Consider the following 23,555-nt stretch of genomic DNA (forward strand, 5'->3'; position numbering starts at 1 on the left):
TATAAAAAAATCAAAACAGCCATTATAGTTATATTTATACATTTGTCTAAGCACACGTGCTAGGTATTTACGTGCAATTTAAATTGTGTAACAAAAAATAGTATGGGAATGTTTTTGCATGTGGTATAAGTATATACACACACAAACCCATGGATGTTAAACACTATTGTTGAAGGACATATAATATACTATTTTAGTAAGCTTTCAGCTTAGTGGTGACGCAGTATGCTTAATCACATTAGAGAAGCCATACTATCTACATGTATTCTACACAGGGAGGACTTACACCTCAGTTCAGTGCCTAACTCCATAGTGAACACTATAACATCTAGTTCTTGTTAATAATTTAGATTACTGCTTCAAACATGGTAATTTTTTTTTCTTTAAGTTAAAAATCATAATTTTATTTTTAAATTTAAAAAAAAAATTATAAGTTATGTTTTTTCCCACAGTTTTCTTAAATTCTTGCCAATAGTTTAATATTTTTAATTCTCAATGTAATGGTTAAAATTTATAATATGTAATTGTTCTAAATTTATGGAAAAACAACCTTTTACTGTTTTTATTTTACTGCAATAACTGTTTGATTATGATTTAATAATCTTTTTAAAAAATGCAAGTGAGCATGTTAATATATACTAAAGTAGAATTTTTAAAAATTATAAATTTAGTAAGCCACAGCTAAGCTATTTAAAAGACTTCAATAATTTTTTATTATGACATTCATGTATATACATATCTCATACGGTTTCCCAGCTACTTGTAAAATGCCAGGTGGTTCAACATTCAGCATTCTCATGTTCAACTTTCAAATTTGGTCTGTTGTTTTTTTTTCTACCATCATGTTATTTATCTCATCTTTCTCATTAAAGTATGATCAATACTTTATTATCAAAATATAACTATTATTATCAAAATATAATAGGCCCCTTTCAAAAAAAAAAAAATTAGTCATTCTTTTACTTTGAAAATTTTTCTTTTTTCTTTACTTCTAACTTTACTTAAAAATGTCTTACTTCTAATATTAAAAATGTTAGTATATTAATTATATTAGCATGATACTAATTGATTTACAAACATGTTGCAATAAAAGTAACTCTGCCTTTCACTTGCAAAGTTTTGGATTTCAATCCTGAATAAGCCTGGTATTTTTCCCTTTTAGAAATTTTCTATTTTTACAAATATAATTTGGGAGGAGTTTATTGAGTTTTTCAAAACATGAATCTACAAAAAAAATATATCTGTTTTCATAAACCTTAAACTTTATCTTAAGTTTCCATAAACTTTAACTCAAAACCTCTTAACTGATTTTTATGAAATCAAAACTAAAATTTCCCCTACCGAATGGAGGCAATTTGTATAATGTGATCTGCGGTAAAGCGACATTACAAGAATTGATTTCTCTTAAAGTAGTAATAGTCATTATATAACCAGTCACTGTAGTAAAAGAGTGAAGGTAACAGTAAACATCAACATCATTATATTAAGCTTTTTTTTATCTCCGGATCAACCATTAGGCATTCTTCAGAGGGTGAGATGAATGATCTGTAGCGTGTGTGAAAATGCCATGCCTGACCGGGATTCTAACCCGGGACTTCCGGATGAAAGGTGAGATGCTACCAAATGTGCCACGGAGGCCGGCATTATACTAAGTTTGGCACAATGCAACTGTACATTCAGTTTTATATATTAGGAACCACTTCCCCCAATTCAGTTTCCCTAATGTTTTTGCTAAGTATAGCTTGTTAATTGTGAAAATAGCTGTGCAGTTTTCAGGAGCGATTGTAGCTTCATGTCAAGCAAGTTAATGTAACACCTAACTTACACAAACCAAATTATCAGTTTTGGACTTAAAAAAATATAAAAAAAGAGTTTCTTTATTGGAATAAATGTAATTTCTAAAGAAATTGCTAAGCTAATTGAAAAAGAAGAAAATATTGAAGTTTTTATTATTTACATTTAACAAGAAATTTTGAAAAATAAAGAACTAAATTTTGACTTTTTTAGATTATTACAATTTCAACATAGACCTTAAGTCCAACTAAGTTCAGTGGTTTGTTTTGATTGTTTCAGGTCAGCTATTTCTGAGATTCTAATTTTAATTGAATCCCTATGAGAAAAGTATACCATAAAATATGCATTCAAAGTCAGTTTTAGTAACTATAGTAATCAGTTTTAATTAGAACTGAATCTGGTTCTGATGAAAAAAGTAATATTATACTTTACATTGACTAGATCAGTAGTTCAATCAGTAGCATCACTGACTGCGTAACTAAAGGTCTCGTTTTATGACCTTCAAGGTTCATAAAAGCTAAATGCTGAAAAAAACTACTTGATGAAAAAGTGTTGGGAAAGTGTAGGAAATTTTTATGAAGTTTAGAAGAAAAATCATTGAAAATTTCATATCTTGTTGCATCATAACCTTGTTACATTTATTTAAATCCAAATTGGATTACTAATATAATTAATGATGTTGAATTATGACAGTAAAACTATAAAAAATCATAGAAAATGTCACAATAATTTTAACAAGAAAATGAAATTAAAAATTGGTTTCTTTTTTTATTAATAAAATATATATTAGGACTTTGCTACATGGAAGTTTATTAATTTGAAATGATTTTACACTTTTAATCAATTAAGTCAACAGAGCCTTAAGCAGTATTTCTAAACATATTATTTATTATTGAACAAAAGCTTTTTTATGTGGCAGGTTTCATAAAGACCTGAGTTACATGGATACTATTAATTAAGCAAATTATATTTGTTGTCTTTTTTTCTTTTTTTACAATTAACATATTATATAGGATACACACACAGACCCTCCTCTATTAAGGTCAAATGATGCCACATTATTTCATCATAACTTGACCAACATTTACATGACAATGACAACGAATTCTTTTCTCTTAATAACAAACATTTTTTTTCTTTTTCTATTATCTTTTTGTTTTTGTCTTTTTTAATAATAGTGACTACACAAATTTTATGATTATTAATCATTGCATATGGGTTTGTGATTCATTTTTTAGGGAAGGAATATTTGTACATTAAGACTTAAAAAAGTAATGTTTATTGTTAAGTTTTCCTAATTTATATAAAATAGACATGGTAATAATCTGTACCCCATGCAACCTGATTGTTAAACAATTCGTGGAATATAAAAAGAAGTAGCATTTTGAAAATAAATGATTATGATTTGGAACAATATCAGCAATCAAATTTAGATTTAATAAACCAGTCAATTTTTTAAATGATGTTGGGTGCTGTTTTATGGGCAACCACATTCTGTCAGTGTTTATTGGCTTATGAATTTTGATATTTATGCTTGAAAAATAATTAAAAAAAAACGCCTAATAATCTTACATTGTTCTAGTGTGTGCACCTCCCCATCTGTATGTATTTTACCACATGCCAAATTTCCATAAAAACCTATTGTAAATTAACACTGTTAAATTTTTTACTTATGTAATATAAATTTATCTACTGACTTCCTTCTTTTAAATATAATTGAAAATATTTGTCCTGTTTGTCCATTTGAAATGCCTTATATGTGCTTTTGCATCTCTTACAAAAATGAAACAAACCAACTAAACAAATTTGTTTTTGGTATTAATTTGCTTGGAATTTGTAAGGAGAGAAAAGTAAGACTTCTCCAATATATATAATAAAAGTTTTTGAAATTTCATTTGTATCCTCTCACATAATGAAATAGTTTTGGTGATTTACTTGAGGAGGATTCATTTTTTATAGATTTTTTAGTTTAATTCATTACGTAAGCTTAAAGCTTGTGCCATAGGAATATGAAATGGAAATTTTGTAGCGTATGAAAAATGCTATGTCTTACTAGGATTCAAATCCGGAACCTCCAGATGAAAAGCTGAGACTATCATTCTGCTACAGAGATTAGTATTTTAGAATAACATTTCCTGTAGTTACTTTTTACAAGAATAAAAATGTTCACCAACTCCAATATAGGGGAAGGGGAATTAGCAAGCAGAACCTTTTTATATTCTATTTTATAATGTAATATTTGGACAGCTTTTAGTGTTTATACACTTTCATTAAATATACCTAATCTGTAAATAACAGAATTTTCAATAGGATTTAGTTTTTTCTATTTAAATTGGTCTGATTCCTATAGTCATTAGCCACAAAAGATGCTAACATTGGATACAGTGAACAGTGGATACTTCCAGTGTTATGTATCATCCTGACCACCATAGGGGAATACACTTGCCTTGTGATGATCCCAGTTAACACACCACCCTCTGTTCCTAGCCCTGATGGGCTGTACCAGAGGTCATCTTTGAGACCCTCTACACTTATAACACAACACAGTCATCAGTTTGGCCTCTGTCAGGATGCCACCAGTGCAAATGCCTCAGCAGATATTTTGATCAGTATATTTGCACAACCTACTATCACCTTCGTATGACCTCTTCCAACCACAACCACCTACCATAACGTAGAACCCTCATCTATCAAATTAACAGATTCACGGAAATGCAATCCCCACGATATCCTCTAACTCCGAATTTTTCAACCAAAAATTCTTCCTACATCTAACTTCAATTAAAAGTTATATACAGTTATGTGTCTGAAATAGTTCACTGAATATGTTTTGGCTATTGGAGTTTTACCTTATTTCATGATCTTCAGTTTCCAGATTGTTACTTCCTGAAGCAACTTAGAGGTTATGTCATCATGAGTTGTTAGGAGACGGTTACCGTCTTACCTAAAAACACTGACTTTATTCAGTTTACTTAGGACAAGTACTTATTACATTATTAGACATATAAAATGAAGTTGTTAATATACATATTACAACATTATGCTTTAAGATCTTGGCCATTAGTAATTGAATTCGCTGAATTTTCTCATCTGATTAATTTCAAACTTAAGTTATGTAACACACTAAAAGCTTGTTCAAAAACTGTTTTCTATTATTTACTTAGATGGATGTTAATTCAGAAAAAAACATAAGAATAAGATTTATTTTCCACACAATTTTTAGCAACTTTTCTTTAAATCATTTTTTTTTTTTTTAATTTTTTTGCTATAATTTCATAGAGGGGGTCATTATTGTTTAGTGTAAGTCACTTGACACTGTCTAATGTTTCCTCTACTATTCTAATTACTTTCACTATCCTACCACATTATTTATGTTACATAGATATGCATTCATATCTGCTGAACTCTTCCAACACTGCATAAACAACTTATTTCATCTTACTGGCATGACAAAACACATGCTTACACATAACAGGATATCCCTGAAGAAGATCATATACAAAATACTAGCTATCTATATACAGCAGATAACAATGGATACTGTATTATCTGTCTCTCCAACATGCAGTGTTAACAATTCTGTTATCTGATTAAAACTCAAGCTAATGTTCATTAAAAAAATTTTCATGAAGACACATCAAATACTTTAAAAGAAAAGTCATGACCTAGTCATATTACTAGTTCTAAATAAAATACAGATTCGTTATACTTAAATTGAAGTAAATTATTATCAACTGAGAATCATTTTTTTGAAACAGTTTTGTTAAACATTACATATTTTGTCATTTTACAACTTAACTAGTTTATATTTACATTCTCTTTAGATGTATAGTCATTCATTATAAAAAAGTAATTTCATTTCATTATTTTCATTCAAATGCATGCAAGTAGTTCTTATACTTTAGTGTAAGATAATAGAGCTGAAATATAAGGTTTTGTTACTCATACCACAAACTGTAATACATAATAATGGCACTACAATCAGTGCTTGAATACATATTAAAGCATTTTTTAGAATTCAAATAAATACACATAATACTTTTCAGATGTAGAATTTCAATTCGCATACTTCCTTTATTATTTTATATAATTCTTTTTACAAATGCAGAATTATTCTCCGGTATTAAAACTTAAAATTATATTGAAAAATTACAATCTAATGATAACGGCCCTTATGTCATATGATTAGTAATTTATAATATATTTCTCTTCTCTAATTATAAAATTAATTGTTGAGGCAGCTTACAAATTAATGAAAAGATCAATTTTTCCTAAGTACTATTCAAGATTTTTTTCTTTTTTATAAATATGAGTGCTTCAATCTGTATTAGCCACCATGATACAGCTATCATTTGAAAGAAGGCTGATATGTCAGCTGTAAATTGGAAGAACTGGGAGTTCTGAAACTACATACCAAATTAATTGTAAAAATTTAATTAAAGTTGCTGTATGTATATATATATATATATATATATATATATATATATATATATATATATATACACTATTTTCAAGTTATTAAAAACCAATTTATTTGTAAAATTGTTCATTGTGTTGTTTCAAAGATTTTGGTTTTAAATAAGTGTCACTGTCATTTGTCATGACAAAAACACGACATAGATAAGTAGACTAATGAATCTATCATATACCTATTTTAAACCTACCTTACACAAAGGTAAGGTAGAGTTCCACCTTACATGGAACTCTACCGTTCCAACATTCTGTTTATTTTTATTTTCTCAAAAATACATAATTTCTTAAATTCATGATATTAAGTGCAATATTATAAAGAAAATAGTACAAAGTCAGCTTTACACCATATTAATCAAGAAATTACAAAAGGCTTCTATAGAATTTTGCAACTTTTAGAGCTTCTTTTTTCTCGACTAAAGAAAATTCCCTCAGTTACTATTAATACTAAATGGAAATAAATTAAAAGATTAGTTTTAAAAATTCCTGTGTTTGTAAATTGAACAATATTGTATTATGCATTTTAATAAAAATACATTTAAAAAAATGTGAATCATAGACTTTCTGACCTATTTTTAAGGTAACAAAACTAACCCAAAATTAATAGAATAAAAGTAAAATTAGATTAAAAGTAAAATTTTTCTTTAAAAGTTTAATCACATTTCTTTTTTTATGATAATTTATTGTTCTACATATGACAAGTTATGACGTGAAAAGGAATGTGCTCTGCTTTTGCCAATTGTTTTAAAATAATCAGTTAGTTTTATTTTATTACAAATAAACTGATTTTAATCATAAACAAACATATTATTGAAATCAGAAGCTGATAAAATCCATTGTGTTGTTAGGGATGTTTAATAGTACAAAAAATAAAAATTACTAGATTTTAAGCCAAAACTAGGTTTGCCAAGGAAATTAAAAAAAACATTAAATTGAGATATAAAAAAATGGAAAAATTATAATTTATTATTTGTCTTTAATACCTTTAACATAAATGAAATATTTATCATGTCCTCTCATTTGTTTTCTTTCAGAATCTGGATGGGATGATAAAGTTCGGGTATGCCCTACTGGTGACAACTGTACTGTTAATGTTTTGGGTATCATTATCAAGTGCACGTCATACAGTTGATACCAGTGCTCGACATGGTATTCCTACAGAATACCCTCCATGTTTTTTCAATCCTTTATGTTCATGTTCAAAAGCAGTTCCTGATTTAGGTATTGTTACATGTAGAAATGTACCTTTACCACGAATACCACCGCCTATTAACAGCTCCAAGGTGTATATGCTCAATTTAGAAAATAATGGAATGTCTTATATTGAGCCACACTTTTTGGAGGGTACAGGTAAGAGATGAGATGTTTATTTATGTTTGTATAATCTTTTTACTAAATTTATTTTTAATTGATTCGTAATCAATAATTGTTTTCTATGAATATTACTCCAGCATAAGAATTTATAGCCATTCTGCCATGAAGAAATTACTGCAAACATAAATAGACAAATAAGTTTTTTTCACAAATGGAAGAAGGCAGAATCTCTTCTAATGTTTGTTTACTTAACTCAAATTTCTGAAACACAATTAAGTTATATAAAAAAAAATTAAAACAATATATTTATTAAATTTAAAAAAAAACTAAACTGTCGCAAGAAAATAGTTAGAAAGTTATATAATAACTAATGTAAAATATTTAATGAAATGATGGATTATTAGTGAAATAATTCAAACATTAAAATCCTATTAAAACAAAAGTAATACACACAAGACCACAAATGTTACCTGCCCAAAAAGTTAAAATGTTTAAACTTTTATTGAGTTCATGAATTGAAATATCAAAAAATATTAATATCTTTACAATAAACATTGAAAAAGTAAGGAATTATCAACAGCAGAAAATAGAAGAAATTAATCACTGCAGATTTACAAAAATATGAAATGAATAACTATGAGGAGTAAATAAGTTAAATACAGATAAAAATAAAATGAATCAATTAAATTATTAAAACAGTTGCAAGGATGAAATTTCTTAATGAACCTTCAAGGGCAAACCCCGAACAATTACCTCAGTTCATTAGCTGAATCATCTATAGGATTAAAACCTGAACCTACAGAAATAAATCCAATCAAAAATTTGTCTATTTTTTTATTCTTTACAAATGCAGTTATGGAAATAAGAATTCCAAACAGGTACAGTGCATATGATTTAAATAAAAGCTTGATTGCACAAGGCAGTCAGTCGCTGTGCAGGACAATATATTACTCGTTTCATGTAACATTAGGCTCATTCAAAAACTGAGTGTTCTGCAATAAAGAGTGTTTAACTATTTTCATAAGTAGCAAAAATTCCTTCAACAATTAAAATTTATTATTTATCATTTTGTCTAATTTCAGACAAAAATTTCTTTAAAAATATTTCTTTCTGTATACATTACAAAAACAAATAGATTTTATTTGTATTAATAGATTATTATTACACTCCCTCATCAAGTGAGACATAAAATGAATGACCACTTATATGAATAGAAGTTATCAAAATATTTCATTTGAGTTATATTTATATGCACTTGTTGTAAAGGGTACTAGTACTGCTGATGTTTATTACTATAAGCATCAGCATTAAATAATAGGCCTATATCTTATAAATTATAATATTTTATTAACAGCTTAGTCATTTTATATATAATCATAGAATAGCTAAGTAATTTTTGTATCGCATTGTCGAGTAATATTCAATACTAATTTTTACTTTTCATTCTCAATAAACTGATTTAGTTCAATTGTTGGCATGTCCCAGTATGAATGGTATAGTTGTATCCTATATTGTGTGGAATTTTAGTTAATGTTTTGTATGTATTAATGAATTTGTATATTTTTTTGTTAGTAAATTTTTCTTTGCAATGGCATAATTAAATATCATAAAATGATATTTAGGTATTTTATGATATTTTATTACCTAAGGACCTAAGGTTATTGCTTGTTGAAGTAACTTGTTTTGTAATTTTTGGCAATTTTTTTGATTTGGGTGGGTGGATGGTAAGTGGTTAGTTGACAGTGGGTGGGTGGTCAGTGGACAGAGGGTAGGTGGATGGTGGGCAGATTTGGGTGGTGGATGGCTGGAAGCCCTGAACAAATCTAAGATAATATTTACTGTATGTGTTGTTTATGTAAAGAATAAAAAGCTCCATAGTCAAGTTCACGAAATAGTTAATAATGTATACAATTTTATGAAGCTATTAAGTTAGGAAAATTAGAAGATGACAAACATTTATTAAACATTTAAAAAGTGAAGAAAGTACTCCTGCAGCTGCAGCTTGTGGAATTTCAAGAACACAAGTTCAAAAACTCCAAAAAGAAAATTAGGATCTTCTCAAATCTAAATCACAGTTGAGCTCATTTGGCACACCAAAAAAATATAAACAAGATACAAAGCCAGTTAGTAGATTAGACATTTTTGATCAAGGCGTTGTAAGATGAACAGTTAATGTTTCACACAAAACATAATGAACTGCCTACATTAAATAAATTACATGAAGAACTTCAAAAGAGAATTCAATTTAAAGCTTCTAGAACTACACTAGCAGCTATCCTGAAAGCATTTGAGTTTAAGTGGTGTATAACTGATAATAGGAAACTTTTGATTGAGAAAGAAGACATCTGGCAGAGAGGATAGAATTTTTAAGAAAAATGACCATTTGCAGATCAGAAAATTCTTTGATTGTTTATTTGGACAAATCATATATATTTTAATGTCCAATTCAATGACAAAATCATGGTGGGATGACAGTGGTGCAGAAGTAAAAGTGCCAGTTAATAAAGGTGATGGGTTAATCATAATCCATGGCTGGAGTTGAAATGAGAGGAGAAATTTCAGTAAATGTAAATATCCTCTTTATATGTCAAGTGAGGATTGAATACCACCCAAGATCTTTAATCAGATACACTTGCTACAGTCAGAAGTTGTGTAGAGCTGTTGTCTATAACTGAATGATATTGTATTTCTTTCATTACTATGACATAAATTTACATTTAGTTATGTTCAACTTCAAACAGTTTCCTGCAGACCATTTAGAAACTACATCAATGTCACATTAAGTACTACTTCACTTCCATTGTAGATTGCAAAACCAGAAAACCTTTTAAGTTCATGTAGTCAGATATTTATTCATGTATTCAAAGCATTCTGCTTTCATTTTCTGGGTTTAAATATTAAGCTTGCTTCTTTCTGAAGTATAACTTTCCTGAAATGTAATTACATTCACATAAATTGACAGCAGATTCGTCAATTGTTTTACACTATGCACAAATTTGGTCTTTCCTATAAAGACTCGTACATATGAGATTCATATCTTGATTTTTAAATTATTTTAAATCTGATTAAGTTTTTGCTCACTTTTTTACATAATTAAAACCAATCAAAAGTATAATAACTGAAGATGTCTCCCCTACTAAGTGTAGGCTGAATTTATAATCCATTATCTTGCTTTGTATTATCTGTATTATTCTTTCTTACAGTTACGATATAATGTATAAGAAGCATCTAGTTTAAAAAAACAAGTCAGAGTTTATTTATCTGAAAGTAATGTTGTTTGATATACTCATTTTTTCGGTGTAAGTTATTAGTTATGTGACAGAATATATATTAATTTCAATGGCTTGGGATATTGATTTTCTTCAGTACATTAAACTTAAAGAAAAAGGTAGTGGAGAAACCATTTCATTTATAATTTTTCCTGTATAAGCCTGGCATGAGAGGCTGGTTATTCTTGGGAATGGCTATGCTGTTATCAAGAGTGATTTGTGACTCATGCTGGGTTACCTACATCAACGATTATAAAAATAAATGTTTGAAAGCAGTAAAATAATGTATTTATATAGTCATTTTATAAAAACAAATTTTACCACAAAATGGCACATCTTTAATGCAAAGATTCAATGTGTGTGCGGCACTTTTGGAATAAGTATGAGAACATGAAAAATGACTAAAATGTCTCCAATTATTAATTTTGAGTAAAAGTATTTTTCTGATTAACATCAAAATTAATTAATTTCTTTTTATTACAGGCTTGTATGGTTTAAAGGTGCATAATAATCCACTATATGAAATCCCAGACGAAGCATTCCAGGGGCTGGAACGGTCGCTTTGGGAACTTGAGCTGAGTAGTGGAAATCTCGTGACAGTTCCAAGCCGTGCATTGCGGCATCTTCAAAAATTACGATTTTTAAATCTTACCGGTAAGTTTACAGTTTTTTTAATGGGTATTTAAAATTTTTCAGTTATATTTCTTAGTCAGACGAGTAACTACTGATGAAGTGGCACATCGTCTGCAAATTAGTCAGGTTCTGCCTACGAAATCATCCACAACAGACTTGGGTTTCATAAAGTCTGTGCAAGATGGGTCCCAAAACAATTCACACAGTTGCATAAACAAACGCGCTTGGACATCTGCCAAAAAGATTTTGATCGCTATGGTAACGAACGGGACATCTTAGACAGAATCATTACTGGTGAAGAAACACGGATCCATCATTACGAGCCGGAGAGTAAACGGTGCAAGTAAAAGAGGTTCAAGACCCAACCGTCCGCAGGAAAACTGATGCTTATGGTTTTTTGGGACTCACAAGGCCCAGTATTGGAACATTGTGAGGAAAGGGGCACGACAATAAACAGTGCACGTTACAGTGAGATGCTTATTTCCAAGCTGAAGCCTGCAATTCGAAGCAAACGTCGAGGATTTTTGTCAAAAGGTGTTGTGTTGTTGCATGACAATGCCCGTCCACATACTGCTGAAACGCTCCAGAAACTCAACTTTGAAGTACTGGCTCATTCTCCGTATAGTCCTCATCTTGCTCCTTCTGACTACCAGTTGTTTGGTCCACTCAAAGAGGCATTAAGGGGTCGTCGATTTATCTCGGACGAATTTTTTTTGTCAGCATAATCTAATTTTTGATTACGAGCACAAAGATTAGAACGCCTAACAAATTCTTGCCGGTATCACTTTTGAGTAATAATTGTAATTTCTATTATGGTGGAATAAATCTATGTTAACTTTATTAATAATAATTACTTTTCTTTTTTTTTGTCTTCAGTCATTTGACTGGTTTGATGCAGCTCTCCAAGATTCCCTATCTAGTGCTAGTCGTTTCATTTCAGTATACCCTCTACATCCCACATCCCTAACAATTTGTTTTACTTATTCCAAACGTGGCCTGCCTATATAATTTTTCCCTTCTACCTGTCCTTCCAATATTAAAGCGACTATTCCAGGATGCCTTAGTATGTGGCCTATAAGTCTGTCTCTTCTTTTAACTATATTTTTCCAAATGCTTCTTTCTTCATCTATTTGCCGCAATACCTCTTCATTTGTCACTTTATCTACCCATCTGATTTTTAACATTCTCCTATAGCACCACATTTCAAAAGCTTCTAATCTTTTCTTCTCATATACTCCGATCGTCCAAGTTTCACTTCCATATAAAGCGACACTCCAAACATACACTTTCAAAAATCTTTTCCTGACATTTAAATTAATTTTTGATGTAAACAAATTATATTTTTTACTGAAGGCTCGTTTAGCTTGTGCTATTCGGCATTTTATATCGCTCCTGCTTCGTCCATCTTTAGTAATTTTACTTCCCAAATAACAAAATTCTTCTACCTCCATAATCTTTTCTCCTCCTATTTTCACATTCAGCGGTCCATCTGTGTTATTTCTACTACATTTCATTACTTTTGTTTTGTTCTTGTTTATTTTCATGCGATAGTTCTTGCGTAGGACTTCATCTATGCCGTTCATTGTTTCTTCTAAATCCTTTTTACTCTCGGCTAGAATTACTATATCAGCAAATCGTAGCATCTTTATCTTTTCACCTTGTACTGTTACTCCGAATCTAAATTGTTCTTTAACATCATTAACTGCTAGTTCCATGTAAAGATTAAAAAGTAACGGAGATAGGGAACATCCTTGTCGGACTCCCTTTCTTATTAGGGCTTCTTTCTTATGTTCTTCAATTGTTATTGTTGCTGTTTGGTTCCTGTACATGTTAGCAATTGTTCTTCTATCTCTGTATTTGAACCCTAATTTTTTTAAAATGCTGAACATTTTATTCCAGTCTACGTTATCGAAAGCCTTTTCTAGGTCTATAAACGCCAAGTATGTTGGTTTGTTTTTCTTTAATCTTCCTTCTACTATTAATCTGAGGCTTAAAATTGCTTCCCTTGTCCCTATATTTTTCCTGAAACCAAATTGGTCTTCTCCTAACACTTCTTCCACTCTCCTCTCAATTCTTCTGTATAAAATTCTAGTTAAGATTTTTGATGCATGACTAGTTAAACTAATTGTTCTGTATTCTTCACATTTATCTGCCCCTGCTTTCTTTGGTATCATAACTATAATACTTTTTTTGAAGTCTGATGGAAATTCCCCATTTTCATAAATATTACACACCAGTTTGTATAATCTATCAATCGCTTCCTCACCTGCACTGCGCAGTAATTCTACAGGTATTCCGTCTATTCCAGGAACCTTTCTGCCATTTAAATCTTTTAATGCTCTCTTAAATTCAGATCTCAGTATTGTTTCTCCCATTTCATCCTCCTCAACTTCCTCTTCTTCCTCTATAACACCATTTTCTAATTCATTTCCTCCGTATAACTCTTCAATATATTCCACCCATCTATCGACTTTACCTTTCGTATTATATATTGGTGTACCATCTTTGTTTAACACATTATTAGATTTTAATTTATGTACCCCAAAATTTTCCTTAACTTTCCTGTATGCTCCGTCTATTTTACCAACGTTCATTTCTCTTTCCACTTCTGAACACTTTTCTTTAATCCACTCTTCTTTCACCAGTTTGCACTTCCTGTTTATAGCATTTCTTAATTTCCGATAGTTCCTTTTACTTTCTTCATCACTAGCATTCTTATATTTTCTACGTTCATCCATCAGCTGCAATATATCGTCTGAAACCCAAGGTTTTCTACCGGTTCTCTTTATTCCGCCTAAGTTTGCTTCTGCTGATTTAAGAATTTCCTTTTTAACATTCTCCCATTCTTCTTCTACATTTTCTACCTTATCTTTTTTACTCAGACCTCTTGCGATGTCCTCCTCAAAAATCTTCTTTACCTCCTCTTCATCAAGCTTCTCTAAATTCCACCGATTCATCTGACACCTTTTCTTCAGGTTTTTAAACCCCAATCTACATTTCATTATCACCAAATTATGGTCGCTATCAATGTCTGCTCCAGGGTAAGTTTTGCAGTCATCGAGTTGATTTCTAAATCTTTGCTTAACCATGATATAATCTATCTGATACCTTCCAGTATCACCTGGCTTTTTCCAAGTGTATATTCTTCTATTATGATTTTTAAATCGGGTGTTGGCAATTACTAAATTATACTTCGTGCAAAATTCTATAAGTCGGTCCCCTCTTTCATTCCTTTTGCCCAGCCCGTATTCACCCACTATATTTCTTTCCTTGCCTTTTCCAATGCTTGCATTCCAATCTCCAACTATTATTAAATTTTCATCTCCTTTTACGTGTTTAATTGCTTCATCAATATCTTCGTATACACACTCTACCTCATCATCATCATGGGCGCTTGTAGGCATATAGACGTTAACAATCGTTGTCGGTTTAGGTTTTGATTTTATCCTTATTACAATGCTTCTATCGCTATGCGTTTTGAAATACTCCACTCTCCGCCCTATCTTCTTGTTCATCACGAAACCTACTCCTGCCTGCCCATTATTTGACGCTGAGTTAATTACTCTAAAATCACCTGACCAAAAGTCGCCTTCCTCTTCCCACCAAACCTCACTAATTCCTACTATATCCACATTTGTCCTACCCATTTCCCTTTTTAAATTTTCTAGCCTACCAACCTTTTTCAAGCTTCTAACATTCCACGCTCCGACACGTAGAATGTTATTTTTTAATTTTCTGGTGACCCCTTCCTTAGTAGTCCCCACCCGGAGATCCGAACAGGGGACTATTTTACCTCCGGAATATTTTACCAAGGAAGGCGCCTCCATTATTGCTATGTGAAAATGCAGAGAGCCACATTTTCTTGGAAAAAAAGCAGCTGTAGTTTTCCATTGCTTTCAGCTGCGCAGTACTCAGAGGACTGAGTGATGTTGATACAGCCGTTTAAGTCGTCCTGACTCACGCCCCTAACAACTACTGAAAGAGCTGCTGCCCTCTTTCAGGAATCATTCCTTAGTCTGGCTCTCAACAGATACCTCTCCGATATGGTTGCACCTTCGGTCCAGCTACTCTGTATCCCTGAGCACTCAAGCCCCCTCACCAACGGCAAGGTCTCATGATTCATAGAGGAGGATATATATATATACAGGTGATTCCAATTCCAAATTGCACGGGAGTTTCTCGGGAGACGAGTCTATAGCCAAAAATAAGAAAAAAACTTCATTAAAAACATACGTTAGAAAATGATTCGTTAGCGAGTTCGGCTCATGAAACATTAGCCTCGCTCGCTGCCCTGTCTGTGAAATTAAACCGTTTTAATATTCTGGTTGTATAAATCGAGTGGTAAATTTGATACTTCCTAATGGCTTTGACCCAAGAAATTGGATAAGAGTGGTCCCAGACCTTTAGTTCACTTAGGTTTTAAGAAAAACGGGTAAAAAATGAAAAGGTTTTATCGGAAAATACACTTTTTTTGGTTTGGAATAAAATAACTTTGTTAATTTACCATTTAACAAATAAAAATTTCTACTTAACTTTGTAAAAACTTGAAAAGTGATCTAACTAACGTTTATTAAAATTAAACACAAAGTGAGGCTCAAACTTTAATTAGAAACGATACACACATGATGGAATGGTGAACAAAAATTGAAAAAGCTCCATTATGCAGATTTTTTAATTATATAAAACCCAATTTCTTTCTGCCTCCAAATATTTCTCAGATACACAATATAAAGCTGTTTCCATAGTTAAACTTCAACCATATATATATATATATAAACACCATTGCTACTCTTAACAGTTCCTCAAAATCTAGGTCAACTGATAGGGTGCCAGAAAAGTGTGTAATACTTGTATGCTTTCAAATAAATAAAGAATAAATCTGTGTTCAAATAAATGTAAGTAGGTAGACAACATTTACTCTTTACTGGCAATAATCCACCAAAATTGAATTAGAAGTAGGGCAGAATTGTAAAGTAATAATGACAACACCTGATCAGCCAATGTGTCACCAGCACATACCTAATAGGAAATCTCCTATCAGATATTTTAGGGTAATTAATGTTCAGAATTTTGATACTAATCTATTTTTTTTTTTTTTTTTTGGTTTCAGATAATGAAATAAATGAAATAACACCAGAAAGTTGGCGAGGCTTAGAGGACACACTGCAAACATTATCACTGGCAGATAATGCTATATCACATTTACCAGTAGGAGTTTTTAGTTCATTACAAGTACTTGATACGCTAGACTTATCTGGTAATGCTATAATGGAAATCGATAGTAATGTATTTAGCAGCGGACCACAGAGACTTGTCCGCTTATATCTGGCTGACAATCAGCTAAAATATATACCATACAGACAAGTCAGCACTCTTAGGTAAAACTTTATCTATTTTAAATTGATATTTACATGTTTATAAATTCATTGTTTGTAAAATAATAACTGATCTTAATTTTTTTACTCATGTATATGTACATTAACAATCTCTTACTTATTTTCTTTTTATTTAAGAATAGTAATCATTCTGTAAGTCAAAGGATAACTTCATGATTGAAGAATTTAAGTGAATGATTTTCAGGATCAATCGGCTCTTTTTGCCAGTCAGTTCCTATATAAAGTTGTTATTACCTACTTGATTGCCAACATTCAATAAAGTACATAAAGAAGAAGAACATTTATTCTCTGAAGTTCTCTGGAGAGTTGTCATTTGTACACAACTGTTCTGATGCTGTTACATTTGTTTTTAGTTCCTTTAATGATATAAACATTATTATTATTCCTCAGACATTAAGCTTATTTAGTCTTCTGGTACTTGTACATTTCCACAATTCTATTTTTTTAAAAAAAAGGCCTGTAATTCTCAGAATAAGAACTTAATCTATTTTTACCAGATTATCACTTTGTCCGCAGTCATTTAGCATCTCATTTGAGATTAAAGTGTTACTGATAGTTTTAAACTAATATATTCATTCCATATCAGGGTTATTTTTTAATTCATAATTTTTTTTTTGTTTTTATAAATCAAACAGAAACCAAACATATTTACATCTTATAAACAGTGTATTGTGTAAATAATTATTTTTTTAATTATTATTTTTTAGGTTGCTCAGAACCTTGGATTTAAGTTATAACATGATAACTCAATTACATTCATCAACAATGTCTGAGCCTATTTCTTCAAATTCACAGTTATCTCTTGATACATTACGTCTTGACTACAATAATATACAATATTTGCCACCAGGAGCATTCCAGCACTTTGATATTCTTAATAAAACTTATCTTAATGGAAATCCTTTAGCTCTAGTGCAGGTTAGTTATTTTTTATATAATTTCTTTAAAAAATCTTACTTCTTAATTTATTTGTCTTTTTTCTATTATTCTTACAACATAATTTCTTCAAATGTAGATTATTCTTTTTTAATAGCCTAAAGATAAAACTAATGTAGTGTTAATTATGGGAAGTTACTTTATCATTAAACACATTTATAGTATAAAACTTTTTTTTAATATAAAAACCATTTAATTGTGATAGGTAAAAAGTATGTTTATCTTTCGGTGCAGCTGATGACTGTTTTTGTAATATTAACAAAGCTAAGACAATGTGAGAAAAAATTAGTGTCTTTGTACAATATTTATTTATTTTTTAACCAGTATTAGATTACATTTACTACCCTGAATACTTTTACTTTTAGTAAAAGTATTGACTGCAGTCATTCAGGGTTGGAAATTGCAATGGTGTGTTTATTATTAACAAGAGGTAGAAATGGCAAAAATTGAAAGAAGTTGACTTTGACTCCTGCAGGCCTCTACAAGAGGAATTATTAAACAGTCATTACTTTCAAAATACCTGTTACCTGTAAAGGTCTTTTCTAGTACAGCATCTGTTTCCAGATTATTTACATAAACTATAAAATTATTCCATTTAATGGTGGGTTAAATAAAATATTATTTTACTATCTTTTGCTTTTAAATTTTTCAATTTGTTGTATTTTAAGTGCTACCTGAAAAAGGAATTATTATTGGTATGTTATATTTAATTTCTGATTTACAGACTGATGCATTTAGAGATGCACGAATTAAAGAATTATCACTTGTTGACTGTGGCCTTCAAGAACTATCTCCATCTGCTTTCTCTGGTTTGGAACCAACTTTACAGTTGTTAGATCTGTCTGGAAACAATTTGACATCACTTCCTCCTCATTTGCTGCTGGTAATTTAAATATTTTATTCATTTGTGTGTTATATTTTATTTTTATTCAAGTATATTTAGCTTAAGTGATTACATTTAATATAATATTAAGCACTTAAACTTATTTTTTGTATTTATTTGACTAAAACTTTTCATAAATAACTTTCCTTTCATACTTTTTCAAGGAAATATAAAAAATATTTCTTATAAATTACTGGTATTTTCTTATGTATTTACATCACACACAGTCGGAGGTGAAAATTATCCAAAATAAAAAAACTTTTTTTTTTAATAACTAGCTTCAAAATTTTCTTTCAAATGTATAACATAATACATTTTCAGTTTTTTAATTTCATCTTCTAGAACTTGGTGTCAAATTAAAAGCAACTAACAACAATTTAATAACACATACTTTGATATTAACTTAAAAAACTAAAATTAAAATTAATTACTGAAGTATAATTGTAGAAATTACATATCTTTTTGAGTGTATCTTGAAGTTGGTTTTATTATTATTTTTTTAATCACTTTTATCTAAATGTAGAAAAATTTTTTATTTTTTATTTTTAACAGCAGAAAAATGTTTATTAATTTTAACAAATTAATTAAAAAAGTAATATGGATAAAATTTATAATCTCCTTTTGTTGCAAAGTAATGAATTTTACATTCGTAATGGGAAATTAAAATGAATATAAAACTAACTAGCAGATTCTTTTTTTATTTACATTAAACATTTCCAACAACATTAAAAGTTAAAATATTGTTCATTTTGAATGTACTTTATTGCAATATTATATTTTTAAACTTATAACAGTTATACATTAGTGTTAACTAAAATGAATTCCCAATCTTACTGAAGAATTATATTCTATCTCTCAAGTAAATAGTCTTTATTGATATTAAATAGTTTTATTAAGACATTTTTCTGATTGTGGCATTATTCCGTTTCACTCTCCTCCACACCAGAACTGGAGGACTCTAGGTTTGAATCTCAGTTTGGATTTACATTTTTTATATACAGAATTCATTGTTTTTCATTAAAAAAGGAAAAGTATAAGTTTCTATAATTGGGTTTTAATCTGTAGTTAGAAGAAAAACAAACAATTACAGAAAGCAATTTTTCTAACAAAGAAAATACATACATATGTAATAACATATCACATACCCCTCTGTGATATGTTTGTAATTGTTAGCAATTTCTACATTGGTAACATAATTATTTTAAATTATTATCAGTTTACCTGAATGAAACAGAAGTATCTTATGACATGTGTAAGTATGTAGAAATTTTATATTCCAATTTATTGAGTAAGAATACCACAGAGGATGCATCCTTTTTTCTCCTTTTTCTTAATATTACTGTGGTGAATTACATTTTTCTTAATTTAAAGTATATATTAAAAGTTAAATAATTAAAATATTTGGACTAGTTAAAATTTAAACTAACACATCAGTTATTTTATTCTACTAATTTATTTGTGTGGTTTTTTTCAAAGGAATTTGATTTTCTACGGACCTTATACGTTAAGGACAATGCATTGTATAATTTAGCACCAAATGATGAAAACAGCAGCGGTTTCCAGTACTCTCTGTATAGACTTGATCTTAGTGGTCGAACTAATAATCCAACTAATTTACAATCTTTGAGAAGGTACAATAAAAAAAATATATATGTGTGTGTGTGGGGGGGGGGGGTATATTTTTATTATTCTATTTATTTTTCTTCTATGTTGTAAAGAAAAAAATTGTGAAACTGGAAAAAAGTTTTAATTTGATAAAATATCTTCATTACCTATGAACATAAAACAAAGAAACGAGTTTTTTGGCATAAAAAAATAAATAAATATGTATTTGTGTTTGCCTCTTCCATTAATTTTAGAAGTTCAGTAATCTTTGTTTCAATATAAAGTGCAGTATTTTATTTTATTAAATCCATTTTGCTGATGGGATAAGTTCAATTTATTCTGTTTAAAATCACAATCTGGTTTTGGAGAAATTTCTAAGAAACCTAAAAAATATTTATTTAGTATGAAGTTGTCTGTTTCTTACAATAATTAAAAAATTGACACAGTAGATAGATTATTTAAACTGTTAAATGATTTTTATGAATTATTTTTCAATTTGATGAACCATTTTGGTATGGCAGCCTCAAAAATAAATAACTTTTTGAAGGAAAGGTTCAACTTTACCTAATAAATATGCCAGTCAAACATTTTAGCTTGTGGCTAAAACTAGTTGCAAGAAGCAACTGTTAATTTGGCTTGTTTCCTAAGTAACATTCCAGGCAAATCAATTGCTGTGGATCACTCAGTTCTAATGAAACTATCTAGACAAGATGGGATCATGAATCAACCCACCGAGGGACTGCAATTTCCTTCAAAAATGGTTGTTTACATCCAGAATCACCTTGTACAGTATTATTTCAATATATTTTCAATATTTTATTATTTATTTTTATAAGTAAGAATAGTTTAAAGTTGTACTAAATATTGTGAACTTATTTTGATCTTTCAGCAAGATGGAATTTAAAGTTAAGCTAAGTCCTAGGATTTTAATCGTTAAAGAATGTTATTTTCTTTTTATTTTTGTAATAGGATGCGTAACTTGAGGTGGCTATCAGTGTCAAGAATGCCTCAACAAGTTTTGGCTCCAGATGACTTCTTGGAATATGGTGTAGATCTAGAAGAACTTCATATTACTGATGGAGATTTAAAAACAATCAAACCTCATGCATTTAGACATGTTCGTGGACTGAAAAGAATAGACTTTTCTGATAATAGCATCTCTGGAATCGATGTTGATGCTTTCCAAGAGGTGATTATAATAATTTTTTTTGGAAAATTGTTAGCGTTTTATTTTAAAGATTATAATTCTTTTCATTGCTTCATTAATTCCATAATTCATTTCAAGTCAACCTCGATCAGCTACTCAACCATAGGTCCTATGAGTGTTCCAGTCTCTGAAAGGGAAATTATTAAATAATTATTACTTTTAAGACTCCTATTTCTGTCTGATACTCAATCTTTTTTTGGTTGATATTTTATAGTTCTTTTGATTATAAATGTAATTCATTTATTATTATAATTACCAAATAAATTTATGTATTGAAGTAATAACAATCTTTTGTAAAACTGTAAATAGCAGTTTTCACCTTTGCTAAGAATTAAAAAAAATTTATATTACTTTAATTTGACAGTTTTACATTTATTTGACTCAATTTGCTATAAGTCATTTACTCCTGGGTTTTATTCCTGATTTTTACAAGTATTGATTGATGCAATTTTTCTTAAACTGGTTTTTTGAAATTTGTTTATCAGTACCAGCAATTTATAGTATTGTAAGATGTTATTTCTCCTTATCTTAGTTTCTTTAGAACTTAGATTTTTTCAAGAACTAATTGTTTCCTCCATATTGCTGTGCTGATTAAACTTAAAATATTCTACATGTAATAATCTCATACCAGTTAAGAGCCTTAAGAAGAATGAAATTGTATCAGAACTAAGATTATGTTATTAATCATAATAACAGTAGAAACTTGAAATGAGAAAGATAAAATTTTTTATTTACAATGCTGACCGATCAGTTGATTTAATAAGATAAATGAGGAATAGAAGTAAAAGGCTTAGTTTACTTATTAGGACCTACAACTACTAATTTGGCCTTTCTCTGCAATCCCAGATAGTAAAGAAGTCCTTGGGGAATTCCACAAACTTACAAAGTTCTACCCCACTAACCTTCAATAAAGAACCAGCTGCCTTGTTGGCTACCAAAAGGTGTTGGCTGCAGATGGTACCAGGAAGCTGAACCATTTGTCTTGGCAAGAAGAAGAAAGAAAGATAAAGAAAGGAGACAAAAGAGAAAGGGGGCAATCAGTCCACTAATGAACTGTCTTTGATTAGGGTTGATCAGTAGAGTTTTATGTCTCATCTAGGAACAGTTTTGATAAAATATATCCAAAATATTAACATTATTAATAAATGTTAGTAATACGATGCGTTATCTAGTACAATGATCAACCAAGGTGGCAAGTTGGGAATACACTTTTCCCATAATCATTTCGTGCACTTTTCGGAATCTATCGATCTGTGATACCGTTCTTATTTGACTCATGCATGAGTAAAGCATTGTTAATGAATCCTTTATTACAGCCGACATGAACAATTATTAATATTAGCTCTGGTACTTTCAGTCCCTCATTAAGGCTTGTTGTGTCTACCCATGGTTTTGGTGTCACATGACTACTGTGAATGTAGGTTTCATCTATGTATACAATCGGTCTTCCTTCTTCATGAAGCAGGGAAATTTATTGTAGAAATTTCATTCTTTGCATTCTAATGTCAAGCCGTTCTATTAGCATTTTCCAGTTGTCTTCTGTTTTTTCCATCTAATTTTACATCATTTTCTCCTTAAAGATCTTTCACTCCGTTTGAAATTAATTTCACTTTCGCGGACTTTTTGCATAATTCTCTTCACAATAGGAACGCATTTTTCGATTACATAAAATTTGTTTATTAAACAGTTCAAAACATCTGTGTTAAACGAATTTAAATTGCACACAATACTGGAGCAATTTACTCGTTTTCTCGAAGAAACATACACATTTTCTCTGAGAAGCCATGGATGGCTTCTCAGTTTCATTTGATTTCCCTTCTGCTGTAATTCTTTGGACTATTCGTTGTGATACTCTTGTTGCTTGAACAATTGTATTCACCACTTCAGTTTCTCACTATTCTGGTTCCAGCATTGTTTTGTAAAAAGAAATTGTAAATATTGAATACAATTTCCCTTGCCTGACTACGAACTACTGTACCTTTTCCTTCCAACTTGGGCATTTTAAAAGAAAATAACTGTATTGAAATATTAAAAATTTACACGACTGA

General features: G+C 29.8%; 1 protein-coding gene across 1 annotated transcript in view; it reads left to right on the forward strand.

The window, feature by feature from the left end:
• The first annotated feature begins 226 nt into the window (after positions 1 to 226).
• Positions 227 to 23,555, forward strand: part of chp (leucine rich repeat containing G protein-coupled receptor chaoptin) — a 57,453-nt gene continuing 34,124 nt past the window's right edge. The window contains exons 1-8 of the mRNA XM_075375621.1: positions 227 to 368; positions 7,299 to 7,614; positions 11,331 to 11,501; positions 16,591 to 16,858; positions 17,584 to 17,794; positions 18,537 to 18,695; positions 20,172 to 20,326; positions 21,270 to 21,489. Of these exons, the coding sequence (XP_075231736.1) occupies positions 366 to 368; positions 7,299 to 7,614; positions 11,331 to 11,501; positions 16,591 to 16,858; positions 17,584 to 17,794; positions 18,537 to 18,695; positions 20,172 to 20,326; positions 21,270 to 21,489 (1,503 nt within the window). The 5' untranslated portion in view covers positions 227 to 365. The remainder of the gene's footprint in view (positions 369 to 7,298; positions 7,615 to 11,330; positions 11,502 to 16,590; positions 16,859 to 17,583; positions 17,795 to 18,536; positions 18,696 to 20,171; positions 20,327 to 21,269; positions 21,490 to 23,555) is intronic.

Source organism: Lycorma delicatula, chromosome 9, assembly GCF_047948215.1.
Source record: "Lycorma delicatula isolate Av1 chromosome 9, ASM4794821v1, whole genome shotgun sequence".
NCBI lineage: Eukaryota > Metazoa > Arthropoda > Insecta > Hemiptera > Fulgoridae > Lycorma > Lycorma delicatula.